The sequence below is a fragment of the Callospermophilus lateralis genome, unplaced genomic scaffold (assembly GCF_048772815.1).
Source record: "Callospermophilus lateralis isolate mCalLat2 unplaced genomic scaffold, mCalLat2.hap1 Scaffold_578, whole genome shotgun sequence".
NCBI lineage: Eukaryota > Metazoa > Chordata > Mammalia > Rodentia > Sciuridae > Callospermophilus > Callospermophilus lateralis.
The window spans coordinates 45,841-70,661 of record NW_027514514.1 but is presented as its reverse complement, the minus strand read 5'-3'; the positions used below and the strand labels follow the sequence as shown (position 1 = coordinate 70,661).

The window sequence follows — 24,821 nt, the reverse complement described above, 5'->3', positions numbered from 1 at the left end:
ACTTTTAAATGATGCTCAGATCAAAAGACAAGAAACACATCTTTTTTTGTCCACTGACTAAGTAGACTTTATAAATATATTTTCAAATGTACTCCTGTCTCATGTTTAGATAACCCTAGGTGGCCTTGAGAGGTTTATCAATAACGTGTGCTCTCTGGTGTCCCAGAATGCCTTCATCGCATTAAAACCAATCTATTCCCATTCACAAATACAAACTCAGAAATTCATTATTTTTACTAATATCTAATCAGCTATTTCTTTTCGAAATCTCTGAATGAAGAGAATATTTCAAAATTCTGAGAAGAGCTGGCTTGATATAACTCAGGAACTAAAATATTTTGACATCATTAATGGATTTAAAAATCAAAAGGTTGTTAAAGCAAACCATACATTACATTGCTATTGCTATTGCTATTAGGGATATTGTCTTTGCTGGAGATGTTTTAGCACTTGGCTGTACACACAGCATTATAGGACAAATCTTAAGAAGACAATTGCTTTATGAGGTTAATCCAAATACTTGGTGTTAAAGACGACTTAAAATTTTGCCCAGATGAGCAATGTAATATGGTGGAGTCTCACACACATCAAAGAAAAGAGCACAATTCTAATTTCCCAATCTAACAGAAAATTCTTTCCAGCATCAATTTGCCTGATAATCTCCTCTGTGAGGCTGGATATTACAGCGACATTGGGTAGGCATGTCACATACATCTCACGACAAACACAAAACCTCATTTACCAGCCATTCCAATCTCATCATAGCACGGCATCATCTGACCTTTTTTCTGCTGTTTATTTTGAGTATTTCTAATTTTAACTTTCAATTTTCACCATCTTCCAGTCAATTTGCAACTAAATTATTTCCAGGATGAGGACACTATCACTGGACAACTGGGTGCAAATACATCTTAAAATGCAATGAAGCTAAACCATTGATTGCTATCAGACCCCGCGTAAATATATAGTCCAGGCGTAATCTGATTGTATGCTGTGCATGAAGATTTATCTTGATTTTTCTTCAATCCACATGCAGTTCATATAAATGAATAAATTAAAGTGATTTTTTTTTCTTTTTTTTCAAAATAACCCACTTTTAATTTAAAAATAAGGTCAAGGGTGTTTTGGAAACAAAATAAAAATGAACAATATTTTTACTCTGGGTACAGATGCATAATATATACCATATAAATAAATTCAGAAATCTCAAATTCATAACAAATTCAAGGGTTATACTGAGGAGACTAAATTAAAATAGAATCTAAATGATATAATGACAATAATTTTATTCCTTTAGGTTTGAATTAGTTCCTGACATACAGAATTAGTGCTGAGTTTTCTACAGATTACATTGATATTGATTTCTGAATTTATAAACATTGGATTTTATTTTAATTAACACTTTTGTTCTCTATTTGCATATGCTGTAGAGAAATTCAAATTCTTTTTAGATGTTTAAAAAATAACGTGTCATTTGTATTTGAATAAACTTAAATTTGAAATAAATTTAAAGTCTCATTATATTGATTAAAAAGTATCTGATTATCTGATACCTAAAGATGTGCTAAAACTGGGGATGTTCATCTCACAATTAATAAAAATTCATTTTTCTTTCTCAAAGGAAAGGCAGAATATAATTTATGCTTAGTAGATGTTAAAAAATTTACAAAAACAATATGATATTTAATATTTGCAAATTCACTGTTTACGTATCAGATCAAGTTGTGCAAAATTGACTGTCATTAGAATCAGCAAGTGCCTATCAGTTGCCTCCGCCTGTGAAATTTTTCTTTAAAAGTTTCTATTAATGAGTAAGAATATGCTTCCTTAGAAGATGAATACACCATGATGTACCCCTTTTCATTATATTTTGCTCCTAGTAGAATTGGACAAGACAAAATTATAAGTCCATTCAAGACTATCACAAAAAAAGTTGAAAAAAAAATGTCCATGACATTTGTTGCTTGTAGGCCATTTGGAGCATCAGAAATAGAATAAACTTTCCAGAAACTTTTATTAAATGTATTTTCATGGGCTTAATTAAAAATACACACATACACAGACACATAGACACACACACACACACACACACGCACACACACACACACAAATGTGTATCTTATCCTGACATTGATATCATAAAAGAGAATAAAAGACCACACATTAGGGTGCCTGCTTGTAATCTCAGCAGCTCAGGGGGCTGAGGCAGGAGGACTGCAAGTTTGGGGCCAGCCTGGGCAGTGCAGCAAGACATCATCTCAAAATAACAAGTGAAAAGGGCTGGAGGTTTAGTTCAGTGGTAGATTGCCCAGGAGTTCAATCCCCAGTAAACCAACCAAACAAACAAAACCATAAAAAAGTATTAAGTTCAAGATTTGAGACATTTTACTAAGCCTATACAGTGATGTGTTTTTTTGTATAATTTATACCTGTGTATTAAGGATATATTGCCTTTATTTTGTGCTTATTATATTCATCAAAAACATAATTGCTTTGGGGGCTAGGTTTGTAGCTCAGTGGTAGAGTACTTTCCTAGCACGTGTGAGACAATAAGTTCTATCCTCATCACCACATAAAAATAAATAAATAAAATAAAGGTATTACATCCATCTACAACTAAAAATATCTTAAAATACTGTTCTGTGTTGCATCAAGAAAGGAAAATTTAAGTTTCAACTATTATAGGGCTATTTGGCTAATTAACTGCATTCATTGAACCATGAGTTTTCACATAAGCTGTGAAGTTTCCAAAGACCATTTTGCTTTAAATTAAGAAGCTATAAAATTATAAATAAAGGCTAGCCTGCCTAACTTTAGCTATGTGCCCTAGAAATGAAAATAACTCATAGTAAGTAGAAGGAGAGAATTCTGAAGTATAATAACATATGACAAAAATGACTCTTAAGCTTGAGGAGGTTGGGAGGAATACTTTTTTTAATATATCCTTATTTTTATTTATTTATTTATTTTTATGTGGTGTTCAGGATCAAATCCAGGGTCTCATACATGCAAGGCAAGTGCTCTACCCCTAAGCCACAACTCCAGCCCTGGGAGGACTATTTGTAAAGACAGTAGAAGACACAGTTTACATATATTTGTCTTTTATATTTAGAGGGGTGTTATCTCCAGTATAATATTATGCCATTCCTGGCAAAGGACAGGAAATTTGCTTGGTTGTTTTTCCTGTATTCTAATTTCCTAGACATGTCTTTTATTAGATAAAGGCCAATTAATTTTAGGAAGGTTCTGATAATGTTCTGTGATTAGTTAGTTTGTATTTGCAAACTTAAATTTGAAATAAACCCAGTTTGTTACCCTAGACCAGAAACAAAAATTGAAATAGATCATAATATATTTTGTGTCATAAAGGACACCACAATATTCTCAAAGAACAATGTCATTTTAATGAATTTTAACTAAAAAATGAAGTCAAATTACAAATAAACGCTACCACATAGATGAGCCAATGATTATCTGCCAGTTATAGGATTAGCTAACTTGCATGAGATTGCTAATATAAAAATGACATAATTCATTTCAATTCAGATGCCACCTACTTAATAACTCTCAATCCCTAAAATACAGAAGGTTGTAAAATGGTTTATACTCATAACAAGTGAGGAAAATCCATAATGCATGTGTACCCCTAGCAAATCTTGAAAAAAAAACAATAAAACAAAACACTGAGTTTTTATTTATGAGTCAATATATTTGGTAAAGTTTGAATACTATAAAACTTGGATATAACAGATGTTATTCAACTCTAAATAACTCTAAATTATAATTACCAGTACAGTATTCTTTCTAATGAGAGTAGAATGAAAGGATAATTTTAATTGCAATAATGAAGGTTAATTTCCATCTTTCCTCATGTTTACTCCCTTATTAAAAAGTGGTCCCCTTAGCCACGGCAGAGACATATTACATTTTCAATGCAAATGTATTAATCTGGATAAACTCTATATTAATTCTTGTACTGCACAGAGCTATAATTTGGATTATAATTAATCTAAAGTGGCACTAGATTTAAATGACAATATAAATGAAGCATTAGGAGGCTTTTCTATTATGCATGAATATTCAACAAATATAACTTGCATATTGCCACGTCTCATTTTGAGAGCTCCAGTCCTACAGATTAGTGTCAGTAACACAGCACAACAGCTTACACAAACATAGCCTTCCTAACGTGTGTTAATTCCTTCATTTTTAAAAAGTTCTATGTTTTATTGAATTTTTTGGAATGTATAAAGAATATTTCATGTCCTTAGATCATTTCACATTTAGTTCAATGAATATTTTTGAGAACAGTTCATTTCTAGGTATTTTGATTTAGAGATAAGTAGAAAAACATGGTTCCTACCATGAGCTCATGGGTTGGAAAGTGGGGAGAGGTGGAGTGTATATGTGTTTGTGTGCCTATATATTAGTTGTGTGTACACGTAGTATATATTTGTAGGTAGTTGCTGTATAGAGCCTGTATATACAGACACAAATACACATATTATACATATTGGTATATGTATGTACATATATATGCTATGCATTGTGAGTTGATTTGCCTATTAAAGAATAAATTCAAGAAAAAAAAAGTTCCATGTTTAAGTGGGGTCAAACTGTTTTCCCATCTAACATATTAAGATAGTAATTACTTTATAATTTTGCTAATATTCTTTTGACAATTTTAACTGACATAATATATATGTATATAGGATATGTTATGTGGATTGCTATTTAATCATTAGAAATATTTACAAAGAAAAAAAATTCCATGTAATAATTTTTTAACCTAATAATTGTCAATTTAAAAAGCATAAAACCTTGTTAAAAAGTTCATGTTAATTTCCAATAACAAGAACTGTCTTGAAGGCTAGGAGATTTCAAAGCTAAAGATTTGCATCTCAGCATTTGCTTTTAGTTGGTCCTTGCTTAGAGCTAATTTTTATCCCTGCAGATACACCTGGGGAAGCTTTTTTATGGGAATAAAATTTGTTTTAAATAACTACCATTATGCAATATTCTGTGTCCTCTCAGACACCTGAGTCCTGTCTGTATTGTACAATTAGGCACCCAAGGAAGGACCATAACTCATCAGGCCGTTAGGGAGTCATTGGGTCCATTATTTATGCAGAGCAGTGAACAGCAGCACCAGTGGAGGTAGAGCCCTGCATCTGTGGTATGTTCGAAGCAAGACTCTTTCCTCAATGGTAAGATTAGATCCATTTTCAAAGGATTCCCAGAATCCATCCTTCACAAGGTACTAGACATTAGATATTTCATACTTCACATAACATCCTATATCAAAGTATTACATAGGCGCTCAGCAAAAGATAATGTGATATCTGGGTGTTTTACACAGGCTTCTGAAGAATAAGAAGGATACACTTTGCAATCTGTTTTTGTACTACTCTGAGAAAGTCATCACTAAATACAGACAGATCCTGCTGTCCCTGAACAAATCAAGCAACTAGTCTTGATGACGTCCATCCTAAAGAGAGTAAATGGACCACCTTACTATTTCCAATCCTTTTCAAATAAAGTTTAGATAGTACTACCCTTGACATTAACTGATCACTAGGTTCTTCAAATTCCTTGTCAATAGCCTCAGGAGGCAGCCTGCTACTATACTGCTATGGCATCTTTTCAGAGATTTCACTTTAGGCTCAACACCAACCTTAGATCCTCTTTGTTTAAATCAAATTAGAATCATATGTTAGATACCACATCCTAGAAGCAAATAACAAAGGCACTTTTCTCCCTGGAATCCTCTGAGACATTTAGTATTAAAAGGTGAGGGTGGGGGAGCAGGGAGCCACTTTAGATCATTTTTGAATGGCATGTAAAACTTAGACATGAAGAGATGGAATTACAAATATAGGATAATTCAGATTTAAATAAACTTGTATGTAAAAAATGATACATTTGGCTCAACCCAATATCTTCATAGTGAATACAAGCTCCTTTATATGCAGCTGTCACTAGAATTCAAGGAAAAGATAGATGACTACCTGAAACTAACAGGCTTGAACACGTTTCAGCACTTCTTCTGCTTCAATGAGTCCAACAAAATAAAACTAGGTATAGCGTACAGCAAAAGTAGCCAATGTAATATTCATTGCGACCATAGATTTCCATCTCATACATACAAAGCATGGATGAAGCCATATATTTGCCAAATCAAACACAGAAAAAGCCTTAGGTATCTACACCAGATGCTGGCCTAGGGTTTGTTTGTGCACAAGTAAATGTCATGACATGAAAGTTTGTTTTCAAAGACAGTAGCTTTCATTACCGGGATTTGTCTATTCTGGAAGATCAAAATTACCCAGCACCTAATCCCTTTTCAATGATATTTCCTCTTTCTTAGGCTGAATCATCTGTAAACTTTTTCACTGGATTTTGTTTGAAATGCTTCAAATAGATGCCCTTAAAAAGGGCAAATTCCTGAGTGTAGGTTGAAAAAAAGAGGAAAAATAGCACTTATTTTTAGGGTTACATGGTTTGGGCAGGGGTACATATGCCTGAATGAAAAAATTCAAGTGATATCTAATCCTATGCTTATGAAAAATTAATATGCCATCAGAGGAATCACAAGTATAGCTAAGATTAATGAAAGGCACTTAAAAAATTACAAGCACACAAACTGACTTGATTAAAAAATAATCTCGCTGGTTGTCCTGTAATATTCTTCAGTTTATCCACATCTATTCTGTCAGATGGTTATGATTAAAAATAGGTCAATGGGAGGCTACTGATAGAAATCACATGCAAAATGCACATGCAATGAATAGTAGTAGGAATGTTCAGACAGTTTAAAATGAATAAAAGTTTTAAATAAGCTTGGTGGGGGGGGAGTGAAGGAAGGGCTGATTGCAGCGAATGGAGGGATAGAGGAAAATGAAAGGTGAAAGAGTTTAGTATCTTACCAGAATCTTTATGGGAGCTCTTGCCTTCGCCATTGTCTCTCTCACTTGTGTCTTTCTCATCATCCTCGGCCACTGCTGGGGGCTTAATAGCTCCTTCTACCTCCTCACTTTGTTCTTCTGTTAAGAAATGAGACCAGTGAATACAATTGAAGAAAGAAGAAAAAAACTAAAACACACACTAAAATAAACTTGGTGGCCAAGTTAGAACTTTATTCATGAATTGTCTGTAGCTATTCCTACTCAAAAGAGAGAACACACATTTATGTAAAAGTCCATATTAGAACATGTTGACTGTACCCATGCAATTTTTTATCTAAAATAACAAAATTTTTAATCCACTGAGAGCCTGCATCTATACTGAAAAAAAAGAAGAAAGAAAGAAATCATTTTTAGTATAATTTGATATAGTTTAAGCTGAAAAGATGAAAAAAATGGTGGAAGGCATTTCTGTACTTTTAACAGTAGAACTTTCTAACAACATGGACCTTATTCCATGAACTTGAATAGGTGTCAGAACAAATCAGATTCTTAGCAAAAATTCTTAGTGAAATAATGTGGTAACAGTGGGTTAAATAAAAGACAGGTATTACTCCTTCCTTCAGATACCAGACCTCAGAGGAATTCTGTGAAATTTTGGTAGAGGAAGAGTTTGAAGCTTCAGTTATAGTGGGGGGTTTTGTATTTTTTTTTAATAGGGAAAACTATATAGAGCCTAGGACATAATAAGGTATACTTCTATGACAACCACATCACCCCACACCTCATTCACGGGTTCACACCAGCTAGATTACATGGAAATCCTCATAGTAACTCAAACCTATTTAATTATTCTGTAAATCTTAGCTATGCCACTGCTGGTGGATTAATCTGTTTATGCAGTTAGCCTCTATGCTGGGGCTGTGCAGCACTAATCCGTGAAAGGCCCACTGTTCTCTTTCATCCTGTGATCATTTGTCTCTCAGTGTGCTGATGTCACATTTTAATGAATTTTTAGCAATCTGAGTAATGCCAGATAACCAGGCTCTCAACTCCCCACAGCATGGCATGCTGTTTTCATTGCAGCACAAAAAATAAAAATCATATTCCCCGGTTCAGGTGTGAATTACATAAATTAGGAGAAGAAGGTAAAATGGGATTTGAAGCACTAGGCTGCTCAATTTCATAAAATCTTTAATGACCATATAAATTAACCCTGGAAAGGCAAAAGGTCATCGACACACATTTGCATACACTCTTCTATTTGCTTTTGATAAGCACAGCTTTTACGCAGAGAACATGATACAATTAACCCTTCAATAACCATACAAAACACTGCTACGGACATTTTAAGTGTCAAGCATTAACTGAAAATTACACACTGAATACAATTTTCATTGCAAATGCTATAGTGATTGAAAGGGGAAATCGTGGCCCTCTCCACACCCCATGTTTTATTAATAACATTCTGACAGCAGAAGGAAATATCCACTGTCATATGTAGCAGCTGAGCACAAAAAAAATTATATTTAGTGCCTCACTTGCCAGCCATGCTCTGCAACTGTGTGAGTAGGAAAACAACAGAGGGGAAACAGTTCTGGGCTCTATAGGAAACTCCAAAAAGCTAAAGGGAAAACAAGGACATTTAATACATTCAAATAAGAGTTTGGTTCAACTGTGAGTCCTCCAAGGCACCATAGGAATCCATTTATTCTATTTTTGCACTTTGCACAAAAGCAGAGGGGAGACCCCAATGAAGGTAATCAGTCATCTGAGGGCTTGGGGGAAGCTTCCCTTTCAGGCAAAAACACATGGAGATTTTACTATAAGAAGATAAAGAATCTTTTCTGGTTCTCTCCTGCTTTCACCCATCAGTGACCATCAGTTACTGATCCAACTCAGGATCCCTCCTTCCAGCACTGGCTGGACTGGTGGGTATGGTGGTCCAGACCAAGCTGGAAGGCTGTGGTTCTGTCAGGCCCACAAATGTGGTATGATATCCAGAGTCAGGCCCGTGACAATTTCTTTTCAACTATTGTGGTGAAGGGATGCAAGACTTATTTGAGAAGATTTACTGGACTTTTCCCCCAGGGCTGGAAAATGAAGTGTCAGAGTGCTACTGAGTGTCCTTATCTTGAGGGCACATAAAATTGTAAGGGCTATCGCAACTCACATTAATAAAATATTGTGTGTCAGGAGAAGAAAAAGAAAATTATGAAGGCACTAAAAGAAAAGCTACAGTATAATCTGGGTCTCATCAGACAGATTTTGCAAGGTCCTCTTCTTCATTTTCTGGTATGTGTTTTAAGTGTGAGAGAAATTCCCAGACATGTTCTTCTATACATCACTGTGGTGTCTGACCTCCGCCTGACCCTGGCAACAGTTTGAGAAATCTGAATGTGAACAAAGACTCTGTGTCAGCAGCAGGGAAAGATTGTGGGATAGACTCTCCCCATCAACTTAATCGCAAACAGCAGTTCTGAGGCCATAACTTTGCCTGGCTCCTCCAAGCCACAACTCATAACCCTCAGAAGTGGATTTGCCTGCAATGCCTCTGCTTCTGTGACTTTTTTTTTCCTCTCTCTCTCTCTTTGGTTCTTCCTTTGAAGTAGGCAGGCAATTAGCTGTAATGCTCAAGCAATTCAGACCTGTTTTGCGGTTTAGAAGGCAAAAGCTGTTTATTACAGGTAGGCTCTTTGGAGCCATAAGAACTTTGCAAATTTTTAATCATGCAAAAAATAATCACAAAGTAACTTATACACACCATAAAGTTTCATATATGTCAGAATAAAAGGTCACTTTCATTCTCAAAGAGAGTTTTAGAAATAAATTTGACATTCATTATATAAACAGACTTTAGAGTCATAAGAATTAATGTGAAGAAACCACTTTCTCTGGAAAAACCTATAGGTTTAGATTTGGGGTCAGGGGAGGGAGCACAGCTACATTCTAATTTCCAAGTACCACATTTCCTCCATTGTAAAATACCATAAAATGTTAGATGTTTTACAGGGAAAAAATATATGATATTAAATGTCTTAAACTCCTTAGAACTGAAGGCATAAAAACATTACATAAGATTCCAAAAATAAAGATGCTAAAGCAGTCTTCATTTTCATCACTGTCTCTAAACTGTTACATACAATAATAAATGAAAGTATTATAGCATTTCGTAGTACTGATGCATTCACGGAATGTGTATTATTAATTATCCTTTGCTTCACGGAATATAAAAAATAAAATCTATGTTTGTATCTTACTTAAGCACAAATGTGCATTAGGTTCCACTAGAATTTCCCAATTTTCAGACAAATGATATTTTCATTTTTAAATGTTACAGGATAATAGAAAGAAGACAAAATACTGTAGTCTTATATTACAGAAGTATGATATAATTACCTTCCCCCGGCATTTTTAACATGCCTGAAATGATCATCTTATGTTACTCTACACCCACACACCAACTATATTTAAAAGAGAAGTTTTTGAATGACTAGCTTGGAATATTTTATTTGAACAACAAAATAATGATTGGAAAACCACTTTCAATTTATCCTACAAAATCATAATATACAATTTCTAAGCAAATCTACTTCAATGAGATTCCTCTCATCTAAGGCCAGCCAATTGTGCTCGTTTCCCTGTTTCAGTATTCACTTGGGTTTGGGAACCCTCAATTCTGTGTTTTCTAAGAAATACTGTGTGATTTTTAATTTTTTTTCAATTCACACATAATAATTGTACATATTTATAGGGTAAGATGTGATAATTTGATACATGTGTAGTGATATACTTTATTCATGTATAACATGTAATGATCAAATCAGGGTAATTAGAATTTCTGTCTCCATAAACATTTATAATTTCTTTGAGTTGGGAAACTTCAAACTCTTCAAGTTTTTGCAAAATATATTCTAAATTGTTGTAAATGATAATCACCCCACTGTGCTACAGAATATGAAAACTTATTCCTGTCTAACTGCATTTTGGAACTCATTGTCCAACTTCCCCCCAACCCTTCTCTCCTACAATTCTGAGTCTCTAGCAAACCTTATTCCATTCTTAAGATGAACTTTTTGAGCTTTCATATGAGTGAAAACACACAGCATACTTTCAAAGCCCATGGAGTGATCATGTAAAAGAGAAATAGAGGATGGTCACTTAAATGTCTTCAGTTTTATATATAGAGCATCTCTATTCAAGATAACTGGCTTGTGAGAATTTTCTCCTGGACTTTTCCAAGGTCCCTTTGTTCAGTTCTACTCCATTCAAATCTACCCTCTATATTTTCTACTTAAATCTGACTCCTCTACTTAAAGTATTCAGTGACCCCTATCACATAAAAAAAGAATGCTCCTTCTGTGTAAAGCAAGAATACCTCTGCCCTGGTGTACACCCATCTCTCTTCATTTCATACCAAGCAACTAATATGCAAACTTTAAAACATCAGAATCACCTGGAGGACATGTTAAAACCAATTGCTGGGCACCACCTGTAAAGTTTCTAATTTAGTAAGTTGAGAGTAAGACTTGTGAACTTGCAACTCTAACAAGACACCAGGTCATGCTGATGCTTCTCGTACAGCTCATATTTTGTAAGCACTGTGGAACCAACATCCATCTGTTCATAATGTCCTCTTTCTCCCTATACTTATCATTATATTTCCTATATTGCATAGAAATGGAAGGAAACCCTCATTGATATACAAAATTACATATAAGAGAATTTGAGGGGGAAGGGAAAAAATAAGGAGAGAGATGAATTACAGTAGAAGGGGTAGAGAGAGAAGATGGGAGGGGAGGAAAGGGGGGATAGTAGAGGATAGGAAAGGTAGCAGAATACAACAGTTACTATTATGGCATTATGTAAAAATGTGGATGTGTAACCGATGTGATTCTGCAATCTTTGTAATGTTTTGAATAACCAATAAAAAAAATAAAAATTTTAAAAAAATCTTATCTAGAACAACTTTTCTTTATAGTATAACTCCCACTTTTTTTCCCTTTCTGACCACCTTGGGAAATATCAGTTTCAAGATCTGGAAAAATAGAGTTAATAATACCTACTCCATATGCTTATTATGAGCTAAAGTATAAAAATAAGTCAACACAGAGCCTAGCATAAAATAAATATTAAAACTGATCATTGTATTGATACTAGTACTGTTCATTGTTTTCTTCAACAAAAAGTCTTTTCTGAACTTCAAACTAAGATTATTGTTTTGGGGTAAGTTTTTTTTTTCTTTCCTGTAGATTGATGTCAAACAATCAAACAATGTACCTATATAATAGTATATGGAAATTATATTAATATTTCTGCTTTGCCTTAATAGGTAAACATTTTCTAAAAACAGTGATGTATTCATCTTTGTGCAAGAAGCACCTTGAACAGTGCTTGGAAAATAGTAGTCCTTTGATATATTTTAGTTAGAATGTTAAATTAAATTTAGGAAGCAAAATTAGGTGAAGAAAGGGAGTAGTCCTAATTCTATCCCATTCCTCTATTGCCCTTCAATAAAACTTCAAAAGGTGTTTATTTTCTCTCTGAAAAATCACACTCATCATTCAGCCCTCTCTAAATGTATGTGTGTAGCTTCTGTTTTCTAAGTACTTTTCTCAAAGTCACTAATGACCTCCATGCTATAAAATCTAAAGGTCACTTCTCTGCATCTTACTTAACTTACTTTCATCAACGGATGTTGCTACTCTTTATCTCTGGCAAAAAGCACCTCTCTTGGATTTCCTTGTATTAGACTACTATGGTTTCATCCTACATCTCTAGAAGTTCACTCTAAAAGTTTCCTTTTGGTAGGGACTCACTATTTCATTAAATACCAAATGTCAAGCACCTCCCCCATTGGTACCAAGCCCTCTTCCTTATTTATATTATCTCTTTATCTGATTTCATCTAGTTCTATAGATTTAAATTACATTATATACATACACATTGATGTCTAACAGGTACAGCAAACTCAATATGCTCAAATCAGAGTTCTTCAACTTAATGTCCCTCACTCCATTTTTCTCCCAACTTCATCTTTTCAGTTAATGGTGCCACCATCCACCAGAAGCCATTCTGGACTCTTCTCTTTCCCAATCACATGCATTATATCCATCAACAAGTCCTTGGAAGGACTTCTACTTCCAAAATATTTAGTTCATACTGCATTTATTTACTTTGCATTTCCCTTGCCAGTATCGTTAGCAACTTATCTGTATTACTGTAATGGTCTCACAAATAAGTAAGACTGACTCTTGCTTTCCCATAACTTATTCCGTAAAGCTAAGGAAAATCAACCTGCTCTTCTGGCACCCTTTATTATTACACTTAGTATAATACATCAACTCCTCACTATGGATGGAATGATTAGGCCGTTACCTACTTTTCGTACCACATTGGATGTTGCTGGTCCTCCACTCTCTAATATTCCTTCCTCCTAGCCTTCCTTCTCTTCCTGGAATATAACCAACTTCTTCCTACCTTTGTAGGAATATTTTTTTCCCAGACTCCTTGCATAATTGGTACATGCTCCTTATTCAGGATTCAAGTAACCTGTCACTTCCTAAAATAACCTGTCTGACCGTTGCTACTAAAGTAGAGCATCACCTGTCACTCAGGTCCTCAGAGTTGGGCAGGATTCACCATCACCTGCAGGGCTTGTAAAAACCGATGCTAGATCTCACTCCCAGTGTTTCTGATTTAGGTCATGGGTGGGTCCAGGAATATGTTCTGTGAAAAGTTCCCAGGTTATGCTATTGCTGTCTATGAGAGGAGTACACCTTAAGAATCTCTGCTCTGGTATATCACCTCTTTCACATCCTTTTCAATAATTATTGCAGTCTAAAAATTCCTTGTTGTTTATTTATCTAGAAGTGTCATTTAATATAAGGGTCACTGATATACCTTATTCATAATGTGTGCCCAGAAGTCCCACGCACAAAGAAGGAACTCATCAACATTTTAAGTAAAACTGACAGCTGCTAGTTTAATTATTTGGGTAAGTATATCAATGGCCTGATGTCATAAATTGAGATGCAGAAAAGTAGAAATGATTTTGCAGAAAGGAATTCAGTTTGGAATTTGTATTTGACTTCTCTGTAGAACATATAGATGAAAACAATCAGAAGGCATAGACAGATCTAAATCTAAAACTTCTCAGAGATTGAGGTGAGTATGACAGTTTTAGTGTCTTTGTTTAGAAAACATTAAAGAAATGTATTGATGGGGACTTGTCTCTTTTTAACTTAATGTTTTTGTTGTAAGTCTTGTTTTTGCCATATTGTGCAAAAAGTCATTAATAAAACCTTTATGAATTTGAGGTGGAGGGAGGGAGACTGAGTTTATATTATTGTATCTTAAATGTGCTATCTAGTTTTGTAGGGGGAAATAACATACAGCATTTTGAAAAATATTCATGAGACATGCACAGGTAAACTAAGCTTCACCTGGAAGCTGAAATTTTTAAAGAGGGATTCCTAACTTCATAGTAAAGGGATGTTTTCTCGTGCAAAGCCTTTTTTAAAAAGTATTTCAATATACCATCATGGATGCAAAGGACTTTTGGTAATAATATAGCACATTATTATTTCAATTGTATAAATCTGGCAACTGAGGTCATATTAATATAGCAGAAACAAATGAGGTGTGTTATATCAACATGGGTAAATTTCCTCTTAAGTTACCTAAATGTAATGCAGCTAAGGAAGTGCAACTGCCATTTTTAACATATACATGTACACATGCAAAGCACAGAGAATCATGAATGTGTTGACATGGCAACAAAATTCCAATGACTCCATTAATTACTGAAAATAATCTCTGGATTGTTGAAAGATATTTTATATAAAACAGATCATTTAGGTGAAATTTCACAGCTTAAAAATGTAGATGAGAAAAATTACAAATCTTAATCTTTAAGAAGCTAGAGACACATGCAAAAAAAATGAATCTAGACACAGATATTACATCCTTCAGTAGAATTAATTCAAGATGAATAATAGACCTAAATGCAAAACACAAAACTTTAAAATTCCTGAAAGATAAAAAAATAAAATCTAGATGACTTTTTGTTTGATGACAACTTTTTGGATAACATAACAAACACATGACCCATGAAAGAAGGAACTGGTAAACTTGACTTAATTAAATTTTTTTACTTTATGAAAGACACTGCCTAGGTAATCATAAAACAAGCCACAGTTTGGAAAAATATATTTGCAAAACACATATTCTAGAAAAAAAATTATCAAAATGTAAAATATTAAAACTCAGACTTTTATCAAGATATAGAATATTCGACATCAATAGTAAGAAAACAAACAACTCAATTAAAAGTGGGTAAAATCCTTAAGATGAATCTCACCAAAAAAGATATGCAGATGATGAATGAATATATTAAAAGATGCTGTCAAGGAAAGGCAAGTAAAAACAATGAAATACCACTGTACACCTATTAGAAAGGTCAGAATCCTGAACACTCACATCAAATACTGGTGACAGGAATCTCATTCACTGCTGGTGGAAATGCAAAATGCTTATAATACTGAACCTACTCTTAGCATGTGATCCAGAAATTGTGCTTCCTGAAATTTGCCCAAAGGAACTGAAAATTTATGCCTCCACAAAAACCTGCATTCAGATATTTATAATAACTTTATTTACAATTGCCAAAACTCAGAAGCAATCAAGATGCTCTTAAATGAGTGGACAAATTAACTCAACTATCCATACAGTGAAGTATTATTCATTGATTTACAAAAATCAGCTATTAAGCTATGAAAAGACATGGAATATACTTAAATGCACATTACTAAGTGAAAAAAGCCAATCCGCAAAGGATACATACAATATGATTTCATATATATTACATTCTGGAAATATGATGGACACAGTTGAGGATCAGGGATAACCACAGGGTGAAGTAGGGGGATAGGCAAAAAAGAAATATAAATAATGAATAATTTGCATACAGGATTTTTAGGGCAGTGAAACCATTCTACATGCTATCTTAATGATGGATACATACCATTAAAATATTGTCCAAACTCATAAAATGTACAACACCAAGAATGAACCCTAATGTAAACTATGGTATTTGGATGTTAATTATGTCAATACAGGTTCATCAATTATAAGAAATGTACCACTCAGGTATGGGATCGTGATAATGAGGGAGGCCATGCATTGTAGGGCACAGGAGATATATAAAATTTGTACCGTTCTCTTAATTTCACTGTGAACCTAAAACTCTAAAAATTGAAGTCATTTTGCATATGCTTCCAAATATAGATATATTTGATTTTGCTTTTTACTTATTTGTGTAAGAAATTTGATCATATATAATTATAGCAATTCTTAGGGACATTAATTAAAAAATTATAAGAGTAACAAATGTAACTCATTTAGAACAGGGCAAGGTTTTGAGAGAAAAGAAAATAATTACCTGCTCTCAATTGCTGCTCTATAAGATCATCCTCACAGGTCCTGGCTCCCAAAGAGGCAGTTTCTGCAGAGAACATTAGAGTGGAAAGTAATCAGCATGCCATACCCAGCTCTTGTATCATAGCCAATATCACAAGAAACCTACTTTTGGCTAGCGGAAGTGGTAAGTTACCAGGTAAAGTTCAGATGAGTTGCTAGCACACATCATAGTGAGCAGTAGTTGAAAAATTGAGACGGGGGTGTGGTAGGTTTAGATTCAACTGTCAAATTTCAGCAGCACTGACCAAGTACACCAATATTGATAAAACTTGGGAACAGGAAAGCTTCATTCTGATTTTTACCTGTTGGCTATTTGACCAAGATTACATTAAAGGATTATGTACTTAATGATGATGGCATTTTACACAGATTATGAGTATTCTTTTACTTCTCTGACAAGGTCCCCCAAAAGGAAAGGAAAATCCATTATATGGCAGCTGACATGAGAGGCAAAGCAAAAATCAGGGAGTTGAGGGGAAACCCAAAGAATCAGTCCAAGTCATCACTAGATTCACATCTTTATTCTGATCTTGTATTTGAGCTCCAGAGTGGAAGTGCCAACAATATCCCGGTTTGCCAAACTCAACCCAAACACAGATCATTAATTTCACCTAACTGTGGTCTGCCTTTTTGTCCCCTGTTGTGTGGAAATTAGTTATTAAAAATAGCTACATTTCAGAAATTGCCTTTAATATTTTATTCTTTCTCCATAATGAATTATAATCATATGAAGTAGATTCCATTTTACAAGGCTTCCCATTAATGTTGTCTATTTTTTTCTGCCATTTTTTTCCCTGACAATTTCCATAGTCTCTACAACATCCCACCTGTCTCAAATTCCTAACCTTTCTAATCTAATACCTCATCAACATCTCAGGAGTTATCTTAAGAATCTTAAGTACAAAGCCCAGCTCCTGTATTTTCTCATTTACTTAGTTCTCTAAGCCTCCATTCCCACATTTTTAAAATGAAGACATATGTATAAAAATAGTCAATAAGAGCAAAACATTAAAAAATAAAAGGACAATGTGATATAGTCTTCAAAGTCATAAAAGGCCATAAAGTATCAAGATTTTTTTTAAAAAAAAGTTGTTACACAATTCTTACACTGCCAAAGAGAATCATCATGTTTGTCTAATATTTTTAGGCAATAGCATCTCTGGTTGATTCTCAAGGATTTAATTAAACAAATAATTAACCTTGAAAATAGAAGTGCACAACAAGGCACTATTATTGCATTTACTAATTGTTTTTTCTGCTGTGTACAAAACCTTTGGCCTTTGGTGGTAATCTATTTAAAAACAATACAATCATAATAAACAGGGCTCAGCCCAAATGCACACACCAAATAATGTTTACTTATAAATAAATCTTAAATTAATCTTAAAAGGAAGAATTTATCCTTAGTCCTTGATTATAAATCCAGGAGTAACTTCCAAATAGTTGGCAGCCTTGATGTACATCCAACATGTCACTCAAGAAGCCTACCTACTTCCTCTTGGCAAATAAGCATAGCTTTAAGCCTTGATCGCTGTTGTCCCTTTGAATTTAAGTGTCTGTTTTCTTCTACCCTTTTTAACCTTCTTTTTTTTCCCTCAAAACCAAAGTGCTCCTCAGCCAATTATCTTACATATATGTTTCAGCATTTATACTGATACATTATCATAAGTTTTTATAGGATCAATCTGTATTTCCCCAATAAATTGTGAATTCCTTAAGAGCAGCCTTTTATCTTCCCAGAGTCTCCAATAAGGACAGAGGAAAGCATACAAAATTCACTAGGACATGTTTATTCAAAAAATACCTACATTATATATCCTGAAACAGATGAGCCTCATGATACGAATTTATAAAATCTTCCCCAAGCCCTGGACTCTAAATTCAAAGCACTGTCAATTATGCTAAACACAGATAATAATTCCTGTTACATACATCAATGTGTGCATGTGTGCGTGTGTGTGCGTGTGTGCGTGTGTGTGTGTGTGTGTGTGTATAACCATTTTTTTCCGATCATTCCTAGCAGAAAAATAAGTATAGTTTATCCAAGAATACTTTCCCTTCCATTCCTACTTCAGTGTTATCATATGGGCTTCTCCAAAATAGAATCAGTGCTACTAACTTAATTTGGCCAAATGACTGCTGCCCCCTTGAAGATTTATTAAAAATAAAAATGTCAAAGAATAAAAAAATTATTTAGTTTGTTTCCTGAAATGTACTCTGATGAGCTGTTTGTAAGAAACAATTATGTGATCCTCAAAATAAACTCATGAGGCAGTTATTAATCTTTACAAAACAGGAAACTTGGCCTTAAAGATATGGGTAACTTGTCCCAGGTCATAAAATTAGAAATTGATAGAGCTTGAAATGAAAATCTTGTCTGTCTGATCTAAAAAAGCTGAGAAATTTTAAATGTGTCCAATTGTAATACCACAATACTTGGGAGCCCATAAAGGTTTTCCTAGGCTCAGCAAAGGCTAGAAACATAGTGAGAAGAAGAAAAAGAAGGGAAGGGAAGAGAAGGGAGGGGAGGAGAGAGGAGAGGAGGGGAAGAGAGGAGTAAGAAAGGGAGAAGGGTAAGAAAGGGAGAGGAGGAGGAAAGGCAGACAGGCAGGCAGAGAAGAAACTTTTCACCAATCCTATGAAAAAAATCTGATATTTCAAAACACATTCACATTCCTTGAATAGAAAAATAAAGCAAATAATAGTTTGGTGTCATGTTAAAAATCATTTCATTTGATAGTGATTTAGGGAAATGCACAAAATGTCAAAATAAGAAACTGCTACTTAATATTACAAATTAGGTCCTGCGGCGCTTGGAGACTACTCCAAGAAGAGCTACTTGTGCAAATAATTTCATAAAGGAATTTATTTCAGAGTGCCCCAGAATTCATTTTAGAGCCTCAACCATGTTGCTCCCTTTATACAAATGATAATAAATATTTTAATTAAGGAGCTTTTAACTTATCAAACAAACTGATTAATCTATACTTTTCTGCCTATGTAAAATGAAATGTTTAAAACCTAATAATGATACATAGCATCATGCAATATTTCACTCTAATAATTGCTGTGTAATAGCAAAACTGACTGATGTTACAGGATCTGTCTCTTTTGCTGGTGATTTAATTAGGTTACTAATTTGTGTTCTCTAGCCCTGACCTTTTTTGTTTAATATTATTTAAAAATAATACCATTGACTTAGATTATCCAGTATTCTATTCTACCCTGTCAATTTGGTGATGATCACACATTTGAAAATGGTAGCAAATTACTCCATTTTTATTAACACAATGAGATAATAATCAGCAGCCCTTTCTGGGGAATGGGGTATTGATCATCACAATCATCATCAACACTGTGCAGAGTATCTGCTCTGTGCCAGATTCTAATGCATTATGACACCCCAACCAAGTGATGCAGCTATGCTTTGAGGTCATACTCTCATTTCAGGGGAGTTTTTCTTAACCACAATGATATACTAAACCATATTTTTAAAATCCTAAATGTAGCTTTCCTTTTTTGCTGGTGCCAGGGATTGAACCCAGGGCCTTGTGCATGCAAGGCAGGCACTCTACCAACTGAGCTATATCTCCAACCCCATATACCTTTCCTTTAAATTCTGTAATTATTTCTTGTGTTAATTTTTCTTATCTGGCCCAAACTTTGCTTTTCCCTGAGACTAACCCACAGGTCTATATTGGCAAAGATGGATCATAATGTCTAGAAGTCTAGGGTTCCTAGTCCTTTACCTTGTGGAATGAAAGTTCTTACAACTCTCTCTCATTGCCTTGCCCTGCCATATCTGTTTCACTTTTTACCTTTTCCTTTCATTTATGAATGATATTTATTCTGGAAAATAAACAAATAACTTTTAGGCACTTAATCATCAAGTTCTAGCAAATATTTTTCTCCCTGACAGCTGCAACAACAATTTTAAAAAACTAAAATCAATAGAAATCTTATGGTCAGAAAATGATCTAGAATTTAAATTCTTAACAGTCTAGATATAAAAAGATTTGGGAATAAATCTAACCTGCACTTGATGACAGCAACAGCATGTGCTTTGTATATTCTTTTCAACAAAATTTGAAACACAAAGTGTGGTCACAATTGAAATTTTAAAAATAATGAGTGGATGTTCAGGTATAGTACTGATAGTACTAGTAGTCTTCTATGATCTGCATTTTGTCTTTCTGCAGTCACAACAGTCTGAAAATGTTAAATAGAAAATTCCAGAAATAAATAATTCATGTGTTGTAAACCATGTACAGTTCTGAGTTACATGATGAAATCTCAAGTCATCCCACACTGTCCCACTAAACTGTATGAATCAGCCCCCTGTCTAGTATATCCACGCTCTATGTGCTACCTGAGCATTAGTCATTTCTGGGTTATCAGATTGACTGTCAAGCTATTCCAGTGCTTGTGGTCAAAAAGTCTTACTTCACTTAATAATGGCCTAAAAGTGCAGAGTAGGGATGCTGGCAGTTTGGGTGTGCCAAAGAGAAGACATAAAGTGTTTCCTTTAAGTGAACAGGTAAAAGTTCTTAATAAAAGAAGAAAAAATTGTATGCTAATTGTGCTAAGAGCTACATTAAGTTACTCATCTCCTATTGTACCAGTATATAAATTCAACTTTACCATAGGTATGCATATGTGGGAAACAATGATATACATAGGGCTCAATACTATTTGTAGTTTCATGCCTACCATGGAGGTCTATGGAATATATCTCTGCAGATAATGGAGAAGTACTATATCTGCCTTCAAAACTTCCACTGCTCACCCCTTCTCTGGATTTACTAATACATTAAGCAATAAAGTATATCACTGTTCTTACAAAAATTTGTAGCACATTAAAAGAAACAAGAGCCAACAAACTGAGTAAATATTAAGCGAAGTGGTCTAACAGAATAAAGAGAAAGAAAAACATTTTCTGTTGTCATCACTCACATTTTGAAATCCATCTTTCTGTATCCATGGTGAGAAGCTCAATTCTAAGTCACTTTTTAAAATTGGAGAACAAAACTACATTCTAAAACTGAGTCTGCAAGTTTCGAACAACTTTCACTCTATAACCCATCTAGCCACCACCCCTCTCCCCCTCCATTTTTGGAGCTTCTCCAGACTCTATAGAGCTATGTGACTCATTGTAAAAGGATATTTTAAAGACTGTGAATACAAGAAAAGATATTTGCATCTCTATAATTTCCAAATACTAAATTACCATTTGTTGGAAACCTGTTAGGTGCTACGCATGAAACATGAATTTCCTACTCAATCCACACAGTAATCTATAACAGAAACATCATTGCTTTTATGGAAGAGATGAGGCATCAAAGCTCAGACAGTTTAAGTAATTTTTTCCAAAGGCAGAGAGCAACAGAGGGAGGGTTTGGATGAGTCAGTCTGATTCTGAAGCTCTGAAGTTCCCCCCTGGACAGTGCTGCCTCCAGGCAGCCCCCAAGGAGTCCTTGGTCAGGAAGCCAAAGAACTGAATATTTTTTCCTCCTAAAAAAACAGCTCAGACTCTTTCAGAGCAAATTCATCATAACAAGATTAATATTTAGAAGAATACTCGAATTCAGCATTTATTACTATCTTGGTAGCTTTACACTTTAACAAAGACCTCTGAACTTGCTTAGGCATTGCAAAAGTGAAGTCAGTGTTCAGATAAAGCAAGTTTACAATGAAAAATGGTTTCAAGTGGTCTTCTCCATCCTTTTCCTATGTGTATACAAAGAGTGCTCTTCTAAAAAGCTGAGCAACTCAGCATGCTACCAAATGGTTTTGAGTAACCAAGCAACATCATCTTTGTTGACCTGCAGTGCTTTCTCTGAAATTATTTCTTCTAGGCAGTAATAGATTGAAGTGCATTGGATGCTCCAGTGTCAATTATCTGAATGGGGCTAGATTTGTAATTTTTTATTTTCTGGAAAAGTAAAGCTACTTTGCCCTACCCTGTCTGGTTTTACGCAGAAGTTATTTTTATATAGTAAAGGAGAAGTATCTCCTGGGGCTTCCTAGGCCTGGACTGTGTGATCACTTTTTTCTGCTTCTTGAATCATCTGTGACCTCAGTGTAATGGGGCCTCCAAGAAATTTAATAAGTTCTCAATATCAATTAGTTTCAAAAAATTAATCCTACATCTTCTTAATGTCTTATATTTTAAAGAGCTCTTACCGAAACATAGTCTTTCTTAAATTTACTAATTCCTAATACATTTTCTCACATAAGATTGTTTCATTTGATTACTTTAAAATTAAAAGATTGAACTACCATGATGATAATTTGAGCATAATATTGCATTCACATCTCTCAAGGAATTGGGAACTTTCTCACATTTAAGTCCTTATGGAATTCATCACAATGTCTATATGGTCTGGAACAATTTTCATTCCTTAACCTAATGTTTATAGGTTGTTCATCTACACAATAAGCAGGTCTTCTCCCCAAACTCACCTCTGCTCTACTCAGTAAAAGCTGTTGTTCATGTTGAACACTAGCCGGTTACTTCAATTTTTTTCTTCCTCTCTCAGAGCTAGCTTTTTTTTTCTTTCTTTTTTTCCTTCTCTCTCTCTCTCTCTCTCTCTCTCTCTCTCTCTCTTTCGTTGTAAGAACACTTAATATGAGATCTATCCTTTTAAATTTTACATGTACAGTACAGTAGTGTTGACTACAGCTATAAAGGCTATATAGATTTCTACAACTTACTCAGATGGCTTAACTGAAACTTTATACCCTCCAATTATTTGCTTTCACTCCTCCTACCCCCACTCCCTGACAAACACCATTATAAAATTCTATTCTACCAGTTTGACTATTGCAGACACTTTGTGTATGTCAAATTAAGTTATGCTTCTTTTCACAAATGGCTTATTTCACTTAGCATGATGTTTTCAGGGTTTGTCCACATTGTCTCACACCTACTTTTTAATCCATTAAAGCCTCTATTTTCTATTCCACAGTTAGTAAATTTTCTACATAGCCACACTTAGTCAAAAGCTTTCAGATTTTTTTTTTAACAGAAAAGAAAACAAATGATTATTCAGGGGTACTTCTTTATCACTATTTCTTTTCACTTTTTTAAAGATTCTTTCAAAGATGTCATTGACCCTAGGGAAGTTGCCTTTCTTTCGTTCAATCATTTTATTGGGTTCCTGAAAGCTTCTGTAACTTCTCTCACTTAACATCTTCTTCCCCAAGACTTTTGCACTGGTAGGTGCCTCCCTCTGAGCCTGCTCTGTCCTAAAATGATGACAACTGAAGAGCCAAATCCATTTTGCAACTTTTAAAATATGTTTTCTGTAACCTGTAATTTCATGATTCCCAAAATTTTATTTCATTCTCATTTACACTATTTGGTCACATTCAGTGACATACCTAGAACCATTATCTATGAAGCCATCATCTGTGCTTGCTGTGGAGAACTGGAGAAAGTATACTCTGTGTTGAAATAATGGTTATGTTATGAAAGGTTTGAGAAAGCAAAAATAAAAGTAAATACGTAAGTGTCATAAAATTGCCAATTTTGCCAGAGCAACCTGGCCCTCAGAAGCCAGGTGGTTTAAAGAAGTATTTCCTCAGGGGAACGTTGGATGCTCCTATGGATATATTTGTTGTAGGGAAAACCATGGGTTTAAGAACAAAATACACTTGACTTCAAATCAGAGCTCAATCATTTTCTAGCTCTTTGAGATCAAACAAGTTACTTAACCTCTCTGAAATTCAGAATCCTATATATGAAAATAGAAACAAACAAACAAAAAAGCCAAGATTTCAGGGTTGTAATGAAGTGTAAAGTCAATGAATATTAAGTGTGTAATACCATATAAGTAGTAGTTGTGCTTATGCACAATTCTCTGGCTTTCATCCATTCTGCTGAACACAACTTATTTCAAGAAAAGGCTACAGCAATTTGGTTATTAAGACATTTAAAATTACATTTATATGTACTATACTCTTTGTCCACCAGTAAAGTTAGTGTTTTAGGCCAATAAAAGATCACTACTATTTGTGTGGATATTTTGTAAAGGGTAAATGCTAACAAGACTAAATACTAATATCCTAAGCAACATAATATGAAAGCTTTTTTAAGTCCTTAAGGAAATTTTATACATGCTTTAATGAAAGTGGTATGTATACCAGTTGCAAAGACTGTTCAGCGACACTGGCTTGGCCCTGTGTAAAACAGTGAGAGAAGATAAAATCAGAAGGTAGTGGTATATAAGTAAGCCTTAGGTTTTCTCTTGCAAGAAGGACAATCCTCTCTTCCCTCACTCTAGACCACCACCACCCACCTTCCAGTAAGGTAAAAATTTGATGAGAAGCTATAAGTAATCTTAGAATATACAAGCAGTTTGGCAAATGTAGTTATCTAAAAAAAAAAACAAAACAAAACAACAACTCTAAAAAGCTCCATCTACACACACGTTGGAT

General features: G+C 34.3%; 1 protein-coding gene across 1 annotated transcript in view; it reads right to left on the bottom strand.

Annotated features, from left to right (window-relative positions):
• Positions 1 to 24,821, bottom strand: part of LOC143640712 (zinc finger homeobox protein 4-like) — a 59,931-nt gene that overhangs the window by 7,295 nt on the left and 27,815 nt on the right. The window contains 2 exon segments of the mRNA XM_077108347.1: positions 6,927 to 7,043; positions 16,345 to 16,407. Coding sequence (XP_076964462.1) covers positions 6,927 to 7,043; positions 16,345 to 16,407 — 180 coding nt within the window.